The sequence below is a fragment of the Poecilia reticulata genome, linkage group LG3 (genome assembly GCF_000633615.1).
Source record: "Poecilia reticulata strain Guanapo linkage group LG3, Guppy_female_1.0+MT, whole genome shotgun sequence".
In the NCBI taxonomy this organism is placed as follows: Eukaryota; Metazoa; Chordata; class Actinopteri; order Cyprinodontiformes; family Poeciliidae; genus Poecilia; species Poecilia reticulata.
In genome coordinates, this window is record NC_024333.1 from 32,876,513 (window position 1) to 32,886,969 (window position 10,457).

A 10,457-nucleotide genomic window follows, 5' to 3' on the forward strand; every position below is an offset into this window, starting at 1 on the left:
GTCGGCCATGTTCAACCAAACGGTCGGCCATGTTGAACCAAACGGTCGGCCATGTTGAACCAAACGGTCGGCCATGTTGAACCCAACGGTCGGCCATGTTTTGGGTTGTGGGTCTGGTTCTGGTACCGGATGCATCGCCGTCGGTCTGGTGCTGCCGTACGGATGAAGCTCCGCCCATCGTCACCAGCTGGGCCCACAACTCGTCCGGCTTCTTGGACACCAGGAGGACCCGGAGGGCTTTGAATGGGCTGCAGCGCGGATGCCTGAAAGAAAAAAAATAAATTCAATCACCTGAAATGATGGAAGAAGAAGATTAGGGCCACCGAGAGAAATAGATTCTGACTTTCATCTTATGAGAGAAAAAGTCAAATTTTGAGTCAAGTCAGATTTTTTCCCCAGTGTATTAATCCTCTTCCGTCTGAAACAGAACCTGCGTCCCGGTAAAGATGGCGGGCGGCGCCTCACCACTCCACGATGGCGTCGTCAGGGCCGACGCCGGCCGGCAGCAGGTAGTTCCTGTAGTTCAGCAGCTTGTTCTCCTTGCAGCAGTCACGCACCCAGATGTGGGAGACGCAGGGAACGCCGCTGGCCAAACACAGCAGGTACTTCCTGGTACGGCAGTGCTGGTCGGCGATGAGCAGGCTCTGATAGGCTGCCTTGCACTGAAAAAAAACAGGTCGAAACGAGACAGAACTATGTGGTGAAGGTGAATTAGATCGAACTTTTCACGATTTATTTGTCTCAAACTGTCACAAAATGGTGAGTCTCAACACATATTTTATAAAAGTTACATACCGCAGCTTTAAAGGTATAAAGTTCACAAACAAAGGCGCGTCACAAAGTTTGTATTTTTTTGCTCGTACTGGAATATTTCTATAAATTCTAATTGCTTCAGGGTAACCCCAAACCTTTGAATAATATCTGCACTAACTGAATAAAAACGTTGTTTCTGTAGAATAAGGAGGAAAACGTGTTGATGTTTGCGAGTTCCGACCTGCTCCTCGTTGAAGTCGGGCAGGATGAAGCCGCCGCCGGCCTGCAGCTGGGACTCTGTGTACGGTTTGTTGTACGGACCCGTCTGGACGTAATCTGGACCGAGAATAAGACGTCGTATCAACAGGAAGAGATCATCCAGGAAACAAAAAGCTTCTGGATCAGGAGCGCTGATGCAGCTCACCCTCCTCGTCGTCGCTGGTGACCTTGTTGGTCATCCGGTCGACCTCTGACGACGCCGTCAGCATGAAGGCGAAGCCCATGAACAGAGACGAGTTCTGGGGCAGCGGGCCGTGCGTCTCCACGACGTCGCTGGGCCGACCCGGCAGGTCCGAACCGCTGCCGGACGTGTTGCACAGGCTGAGCCGCTGGCCTGAAGAACGCCAGAGAGCAGAGAGCGTTACAGAGGAACAGGAAGGGCGGCCATTTTAAAACGGAATGAGCCAATCCCAGGATTCCTTCACGTTCTCCATGTCTGCATCTGAAACTGATGAACTCAAAGGTCTACAGAAGCTTTTTAGATCATTTTTAATGTGTAGAAGAAGAAAATTTTTGGATGGATGGATGGATGGATGATGTTCGTGAAGTGGAGCGAATCTGGATGGATGGATGATTTTTTTTTAAATGGATGGATGAATTGAAGGCCAAACAGATTCTATTTCATATTTTCTAATTGGCATGAAATCCTGAAGTTTCCTTCAAACATCCCATAATTACAGGTGAAGGGAAAACTGAAAAGAACAGTTCAGTAAACGAACAGTTTCATCCTGGTGAAGCGAACAGTTCAGTAAAATAACCCAGAATGAGTTAAAAATAAAAGTTTTTAATCTGATCTCCTTTTCACCACCAAACGGGTCCCGACAGGGTCAAAGGTCACAGACACCGGGTGAATTGCCCCTCCACCTGTGCACACACACACCAATCGGCAGCTCGTTACCCGCTCAGCCTCAGCAGCAGCCGTCACTCAGGAGGATGGAGGCGCCGGGCCGAGAGCGGGCCGGATCGTCATGGTGACGGGTCGCACAGAACAGGTTTCACAAACAATCAGGAATCAAAGTCTTTAAAACACCTTCTGATGGAGGAAGCTCAAGCAACCCTCAGAGAAATAAAACCCTAAAAGTCCTTCTGTAAAAGATTTTTATGAAAATGTTATAATATCATAATTTAAGTTAAAATCCCAAAAACAGAGAAGAGGATTAGGGCCAGCGAAGGAAAAAAGGAATTCTGACTTTTGAGCTCAGATGATTAAACTCTGAATAAAAAATAAAAAGAAGTAAGAATTCAGTAAACAAAAAAAAAAGATTTCTGAGAAAAAAAAGAAATCTAAGTAAGAAAAATATCAGAATTTGGTGAAAAAAGTCAAAATTCTGACAGGAAACAAAGAAAAATTCAGATAAAAAATTTTTATTTTGAAATCAGAATTCTTTTCGTCCTTTAGTGGCCCTAATCTTCTTGCATATAAAAATTATTTTCCTCTCGTTAAAATCAAAATTTCATCCGGTGGATCCACGAAGCCCCGCCCTGTTTAAGCCCCTCCCCCAGTCCATTCAGATCCAGGTCCGGGTGGGCGGAGCCCCGTACCAGCTCTGGCTCCTCCCCCTCTGCGGCCCCTCTTCGACGGCGTCCTGTTCTCCTCGGACGGAGCCAGCTTCCTCTTGCCGGACGGGCCAGGGGTCCGGGCGCCGCCGGAGGAGCTGCGGCTGGGCGTGTTGGCGCCCCCTGGGGTTCCTCTGCGCCGCCTCTTCCCCTCCACCAGGTTATCTGAGGAACACAAAGGACCGAACTTTAACCTCAGAACTTCAGCTGGACAACACTCTTCAGTGCGGACGCTGCTACCGACTCGAGCCTTCACAAAGAGCCACATTTCTGGGGAAAATGAATATTTATGCATTTGGGCCTTTCAAACACATGAAAACTGAAAAATTTCAAAAATTTTCAACTTTTCAAACATTGAAATTTCAACGTTTTTTTTCTGAAAATTTCTGAGTTTTTTTTGTGCCGAATTTCAAACGGAAATGTCCTTTTTCTAGAAACTGTTCTCCTTTTCAAACTCAGAAATGTCTTTTCTACAAAAAAGCTGAACAATTTAAACTTCTGAAACTCAACTTTTCAAACTGAAATTTAACTTTTTTTTCCCTTCAACTATTTGAGATTAATTTTAAAAAAAAAGTTTTTTCTAGCAAATTTTTCAATTTGAAATTTCCATGATTTTTCTAGAAAACCTCAGATTAATCTCAAAGTTGTTGACTTATTTCTAGATAAATTTTGACTTTTTCGACAAATACAGAAATTTTCCTATTCTTTTCTGGAAAAAGTCTGAGATTTTTGGGGTAAATTTACTAATTTGTCTGTCTACTTTGCTCATACAATCATCATCTTGTGTTTTATGAACTTTATATGCTAACACATTATTTGAAAGTTCTTATATATAAACCTGTCCACACAAATGAACCTTCGGGCCCCAAACAGGAAGTCATGGTTGTTTAGAAGTAATCCGATTGGCTGATCCAGATTTCAGCATAGCGCTACACCGCCCCCTGTGGGTGTGGCATGTTTAAAGCAACGCTGTGTGGCGTATTGGCGCGGCTTCCCAGCGTTTCGTACCCAGGCTGATGTCGGAGGCTTTGGTCAGCGGGGTGGTGGGCTCGTAGGGCCCCAGGCTGTGCTGCTCCCGCAGCTTGTTGCCCTGATCCAGGGACAGGATGACCGCCGTCCGGTTGTGCCACTGCCTCTGGCCGTCCTTCTCCACGCTGTAGAACAGATCCTGGCCTTCTGTTTTGTGGCCCTTAACCACCCCTGCAGAGGACAGGAGCACCGTCACAAAAACAAATGTTTCTGGATGTTAAATTGTCCCAGAACTTATTGCCATAAAAGACAATGTTGTTGTTTGAGACCGTTTTCATGTAATATAATGGAAGAACATTCTCCAAGATCAATAAACTCTAGTGAATATTTAAGACTCGGAACTGGAAGACATTTTAATATCCAAATAAATCTCCTCTGATGGATGAACGGCGAGGCGGCGTCCTCCTCGTCTTCCTCACCGATGCTGAAGTACTCGTCCTCCAGCAGCGCCGTGACCTCCGTCTCCAGCGGGATGGGGTCGCACAGCAGGATGTCCTTCCCCGCCACCTCGCACTCGTAGCCATCGTCAAAGCGGAGCCGGAAGCGGCTGTCGCCGGCGTCCTTCACGATGCGGCCAGAGTAGAAGTAGCCGTTGGACGACCACTTGGCGACGACGCGCAGGCCGACGAAGCTGCTGCCGGCCGACGGCGCCGCCTCCGGCGACGAGCGCAGGGAGTCTGAGCGGCCGGGCGGGTCGGCGTCCGACGGGCTGGCGGGGAGCCGCGGCGGCAGCATGCAGGCGAACGGCTCGTCCTCAGAGGAGGAGTGAGTCTGGGCGAGAGCGCCGAGCCTCTGCAGCGGACCGGCGCCGCCGCCCCTTTAAGAGACACAGAAACATAGTCAAACATCGTTCCTCCGAAGTTTCACCGTCTGCCTTTTTGGAATCTCTCTAAAACCTTCGTTGTGTAGGTTTTAAAGAAAATATGTTTTTACATATTTGTTAAAACTGTCACCATGTCGTTACGTTTAACATCTTTTACCTCTACAAAACAACCAATCACAGCCAGGAGGAGGGCCTTAGCACTGTCAATCTACCTCATGTACGCGCTGCTAATTGTGCTAATGGCAGAGAAACAATTGATCGTTGCATAAAAACCATTTATCTGCCGTGATCGCTAACTAGCCTAGCATTCATGACAGCCTATGCTAGCTACAGCGCAGCAGAGAACACAGGGGAGAGATGATTGACAGCATTAAGCCCCGCCTCCTGGCTGTGATTGGTTGTTTCTAGTTTATACTAGCAGTTACTTTGATGTAAATTGTTCATAAAGAAGTCTGCAGTCGTATTTAAATAGAACCATTAATAACCACAAAATCATAAAATCTGTAAGACATTAGTCAGACTCTTCATTGATTTGAGTTTTTTCTCTAATTTTGCTTATTTAGTTATTCTGATGATTAATCATGTTAAAAAAAAAATGGTACAATCTGCAGATTTTTCATTTAAGCCTACAATATTAAAAGGTGCAAATAAACCAATAATTAGTTTTTTAAATTAGAAATTAAACATGTTATTTCCTAAAATGTAATAGTTCAGTCAAGACTTTTTATTTGTAACCTGGTTAAAATTATTAGACAATTTTCTTCCAATGTAAAATGCAGAAAGGTTTTATAATGTTTATCCAGAGACTGGAAAGTTAACTTTGTTGCACCAAAATCAGCTTTTCATTTATAAAAAATGGCTAAATATAGCAAACATTTAAATCTGTTTTAACAACAGATTAAATATTTTCAATACAGCCTAAAATATGAGAAAACTAAATGTCTTTTTATTAACACAGATAAAATGCAAACATTTTAATTACATCTCTTCCCTACAATGTGAAAAACAGATTGTTTCATTTGATTAATTTTAGTTTTGAACATTTGGACACCACTGGTTTAAAAAAAGTGATTTTCGTCACCGAGATAAATAACTTCTGTTTTTTGTTTCTTGTTCCAATAAAGCAAAGCAAACACAGTTTGGTGATTCTCAGTGTGAGGCGTGTTATTTACAGAGCGTTAGTGAAGAACAGAAGGAAGCGAAGGGTTAACTCCGGGAGCCCTCCTGCTGTGGGCGGAGCCTCAGGCCGGACTCACCTGGACGGGGAGGAGCGGGACGGGGGCCGGCCCCTTCGGGCCCTTCCTCTGGGGGTCAGCGGGACGAAGCTGCTGCCGCCTCTGCCCACAGTGACCACCGACCCCGCCCTTTGACCCCTGTGACCCCTCTGTGGATGCCCGCCTCCCCTCCTGGGGCTGCAGACACACAGAGGGGACGAACGGAGTCGGACCGGCTGCACAGGCATCGACCCGAGCGGACGTCTTAAAGAGGCAGTATCGCGTTAAAGAAGGTTTTTTAAAGCTTTACATCATGTTTTAATGTTGCTTTGATTCTTTCATGCATGTTCGAGAAATCCTTTCATCTCCATGGCAACCATTCAGTGTGTAAAACGCCTGGGTGGACCTAGCCCCGCCTTCCAGGAGCAGCTCCTCCCCCACTCAGCTCCTTTAGACTAGCCAGCATCAATTAGCTCATTGTAGGAGCTACTTCTCTGGTTCTTCTACATGCCATCCGCAGCGGCGCTGCCACGGTAAAACAGTTCTGTTAAAATGAAACCTGGAGGTGAAGATACGGTTAATGCGCCACAGCAAAGGGAAAAATAATACAGAAAAACAACTAAAAATTACTAATATTCCTTCTTTTTCTCGTTCTTATGTGATCGCTGTGTTAGATCAGCTACCGATGCTATTAGCTAATCTATCACAGCAGTGGTTGATCAGCTAGTTTAAACTCCAGCTTTGCCGATGAGCTGTGGGAGTTGATGTTTAGGTCGGCTTTTTTATGTTTTAACTGAACCGGAAAACAGCGAATTCCACGTCACGTCCACATGTTCAGATAATCAAAGTCAAGCTAGCATAACTGACCTACTTTCTTCTCCCTCGCTATTTCTAGTTGTGATATCTAGTTGATAGTTTGTAGCAAAGCACTGCGTCCCTTTTACTTCTACACATCGGGCGCACATTTAAGAATTAGCATGTATTTTAACAGCAGGTCAGCTAAAAACAATGCTAGCCATCGTTGGCTAGCAGGTTTTTGCGTGCCGTCACGCTGCGACAAGTTTACATTAACTGAAAGTAACATAGTTACTTGATTGGGCTATAAAAAGCCTGGAAGACACGATACTGCCCCTTTAAACGGACCCAGACTGACGCCTGTGGCAGCCCGGACCAGGCGAAGGTCAATGAGCCACCGAGAAATCAGGTTAGAAAGTCAGAAGAAGTGAAGGAGCGGCGGCTCTGCATGCAGGAAGAGGACAGAACAGAGGAGGAGAACCGGGTCGGGGCGGTACCTGATGGATCGGAACCCCCTGCTGGGCGGCATGATGAAGTCGGGTCTGCTGGGGCCGGTGCTGCCGCTCGTCCCGCCGGAGCTGTGATGCAGGCTGGAGGCCTTGGAGGACAGGGAGCTGATGTCGCCAAGGTCACCGGAGGTCACGGAGCTGCTGCCGGTGCGGCACGGAGAAATGTCGCTGTCCAGAACCTGACAGTCCACCACAGGCTCCTCGCTCTCCTGACAACACACAGGATGGCTCAAATACAGAGGGATTCTGGGGGATTTTTTTCTTCCACTCAACTTTCTATGCACTCCAGCTTCTTTAGCCAAGACCTTTTTCTGGACATCAGTCGGCCGTTTTCACCTGGACTGTTTACGTCCCAATATGGGCGTTAAAAGACATTTAATCAATTAAAATTATTATTTTATGTAATATTCACATTTTCTTTGAATTTTGGTTTTTCATAACCGGTAAGGAATATTTGTAAAAATTACACAATCCACCAAACGGAAACCAGGAGGAGCCGTTTCTGTCCTACCATAACAAATGTAAACATGTGGAAGGAAGGAAGGAAGGAAGAAAAGGAAGGAAAGAAGGAAGTTTCTGGCGCCACGACCTCTGAACTCTTCCAGTAAACTTAAACATTTGGTACCAGATCCAGTCAGAACCGGTGCCAGCCCCCAGTGACCTCTGACCCCCGGTACCTCTGTGACCCTGCGGTCCACCTCCCTGCCGTCCTCGTAGTAAACGTCTGTGATGATCCGCGTCACGGTGGTCCGGACCTCCTGGATGGTGCGGACGTGCCGGCGGTGGGCCGGCGCCGCGGTTCTCCTGAAAGACGGCGTCTCCGGCTCGCCCTTCAGAGACGAACGCAGAGAGTTAGAGAGAGAGCGACGCACTTCCTGTCAGCCATCAGGGCGACGGCGAATCCGTACCCGGCCACCAGGAGAGCGAGGGCCCGACCCGTCCGCACCGGGCTGCTGGGAGGCGATCCGCTGCCGGGCCTGAAAGACACCAGAGGTTCTGATGAGTCCGACTCCGGTAAACTGAACCTCCAGCACACAACAGATCCCACAATAAATAAACACAACAATCCGCTAAATGATGCAGCTAACTCTGTTGCTGCTGCACTTTTTCCTTCCACACAACTTTCTATGAACATGCAGCAGAGCAGCTTCTTTAGGAGAGACCTTCTTCTGGACTGGGAGGAATAAGAAAGGAGCAAATGTATGAAAAAGGAGAGAAGGAAGGAAGGGAGGAAGGTGCAACGGGAAGGAGAAGGAAGGAAAGATGGAATGACGAAAGGAGAACAAATAAATGGAAGGGAGGAAGGAAAAGCAGACGAAGAGGAAAAAAAGTAGGAAGGTCGGACAGAAAGAAGTTATAAAAGGACAGAAGAAAAATATACGGGTAGGAAGGTAAAAAAGAGGAAAGAAGGAAAGAAAGAAGGAATTTGAGAGGTAAAGGAAGGAAGGAAACATAAAAGAAAGTATAGAATAAATTAAGGGAAGGAACGTAAGGAAGTTATACAAAGAAAGGAAAAATCAAAGGAAGGACAAACATCAGTCCTACACCTTGTAGAACCACTTTTATCAAATCCCCCATCACCAGCCCTCCACCACCGTGCTGTATGCGTTTTGATCCAGGTCCTCTCTGTTCTCCATCCGGTCCAGCTCACCTTGCTGGACGGAGTCGCAGCGTTGGGGCCATCAGGCGTCTTCTGGGCCTCCTTCTGCCCCCCACCCACGCCGGTCGGAGGACGGAGGTCCGGAGCTTCCGCCGGCTCTCGCCTTTTCCCGGCCGGCTCCGCGGGAACGCCCGCATCTTTAAGGCTGTTCTGCGACGGCTCTGACTGGCTGTTCGGGAGGCTGTTGCAAACCTGGGAGCTCCTCTGTGGAGAGGCGAACAGTTTCCCCCTGAAACAGACAAACCAAGCTGTGAGCAAAGCTTCACGACTGAACGGCGTTCCTCAGGGATGTGTGCTCAGTCCTCTGTTCTTTACTCATGACGTTTCAGCCTAATTTATCCAAAAAACGTTCTCACCTGATGACGGCGTTGTTTCCAGGGTCCTCCTCCGCCCCCTGCTGTCGGTGAGCCTGCCGAACCCGAGTGAACACCGACGGGCTGCAAATAAACACAGCAAACCCAAATCAGTTCTGTTTGGGGTCAAACCAGCAGCTAAACATGGTTTCCATGGAAACATGGAAGGAAGTGATTTTTTCTGTCCTTCTCTAGACCTAAAACACTCAGAGTTTCTCTGCAGAGACTCTGATATCGGCTCTGCTCCGTGTGCCGCTGGCATGAAGGGCTTCACTTCAGAGAGAAGCCAGGGTCAGAGAGTCCCGTTACCTGGTTACAGCCGTAGAAACTGTCGTAACCGCGGCGACCGACTCTTCCTCCTCCTCCGACAGCGCCGGCTCTAAACAGAAGAGTCATGTGAGTCAGACGGCGACAGGAAGTCTGGCGGCGTGCGGCCGGAGAGGCGGGCTCTTACTCTGCAGGCTGAAGCGTTCGGAGCCGCCCTCCTCCACCGGCGTCACCAGCTTCATCCTCAGGCTCAGCTTCCCGTCTTCCCCGTCAGCCGCCTCCGCCGCGTTGTCGCCCGCACCGCATGGCTTCTCCGAAAACGGAGCAATCTCTGCGCAAACATGAAATAAAATTTAAAAAGAAACCTTGCAGATCCTGTCTGACAGGTTTTCCCGGTTTGGAAACCGCACCGATGGGCGTGCTGTGTCTGAGCGTCTGCTTCAGTTGGCTGACCGGCGGCGGCGTCGACCCCACGGCTGGACCAATCAGCTCGCCCTCTTTAGGAAGAGTGAAGTGGAAAGAAATGTCTGCGGCAGAAAGGAAGACACCAGCTGAGAGGAGCAGGAAGCAAAAAAAAAAACCCAAAGACGACCAAATATAAGGAAAATGGAATTGGTAGTGATTTGCGAAAGTATTCACGCAACTTTTTCAATGCATTTCAGTACATGGCACTGAGATTTTTGTTTATTTTTAAAAAAATTTTATACATAAAAAATCTGTAATATTTATTCTGCTCATATTTAGACAGAGGACAAACAACAGGTCAAAGTTCATATTTAGTCCTGTAATACGGAGCCGAACTGGGGCCAAAAGTTTATTTAAAAATTTTTAAAAAATAATAATTTGAAATTGGAAATAAAATAAGTTTACATGGCTGAAAAACGCATCATGATATAAGCATTTCACATCCTTTTATATAAATAATTACTGATTTGTTTTTTTGTTTTAAATATCTGAACTATTTCCATACCAGAGGCACGACCCTTCCTGTTTTATGCAGTTTTCTTTCCGCATCGTTATATTTCACTTTTAAGCAGTTATGAGGCAAAGTGGCGAGACTTGGAACTGCTGCTGCGCCAGTTCATCACCAGGCTGTTGCTAGGTAACCAAGGAACGAGTGAGTTGCTAGGTAACCAAAGAACGAGTGAGTTGCTAGGTAACCAAGGAACAAGTGAGTTGCTAGGTAACCAAGGAACAAGTGAGTTGCTAGGTAACCAA

The 10,457-nt window shown here is 47.1% G+C and overlaps 1 protein-coding gene across 3 annotated transcripts in view; it reads right to left on the bottom strand.

Annotated features, from left to right (window-relative positions):
- The window catches only part of tp53bp1 (tumor protein p53 binding protein, 1), a 24,442-nt gene that overhangs the window by 1,185 nt on the left and 12,800 nt on the right, over positions 1 to 10,457 (bottom strand). For 2 of the 3 annotated variants that reach the window (XM_008406042.2, XM_008406043.2), the window contains exons 13-28: positions 9,650 to 9,766; positions 9,427 to 9,570; positions 9,282 to 9,351; positions 8,976 to 9,056; positions 8,611 to 8,848; positions 7,868 to 7,936; positions 7,637 to 7,789; positions 6,948 to 7,168; positions 5,698 to 5,853; positions 4,038 to 4,435; positions 3,598 to 3,789; positions 2,575 to 2,754; positions 1,178 to 1,366; positions 995 to 1,089; positions 466 to 662; positions 127 to 263 (exon numbers count right to left, since the gene is read on the bottom strand). In XM_008406042.2, coding sequence (XP_008404264.1) covers positions 127 to 263; positions 466 to 662; positions 995 to 1,089; positions 1,178 to 1,366; positions 2,575 to 2,754; positions 3,598 to 3,789; positions 4,038 to 4,435; positions 5,698 to 5,853; positions 6,948 to 7,168; positions 7,637 to 7,789; positions 7,868 to 7,936; positions 8,611 to 8,848; positions 8,976 to 9,056; positions 9,282 to 9,351; positions 9,427 to 9,570; positions 9,650 to 9,766 — 2,637 coding nt within the window. The remainder of the gene's footprint in view (positions 1 to 126; positions 264 to 465; positions 663 to 994; positions 1,090 to 1,177; positions 1,367 to 2,574; positions 2,755 to 3,597; positions 3,790 to 4,037; positions 4,436 to 5,697; positions 5,854 to 6,947; positions 7,169 to 7,636; positions 7,790 to 7,867; positions 7,937 to 8,610; positions 8,849 to 8,975; positions 9,057 to 9,281; positions 9,352 to 9,426; positions 9,571 to 9,649; positions 9,767 to 10,457) is intronic. The other variant, XM_008406044.2, reaches the window with a different exon arrangement.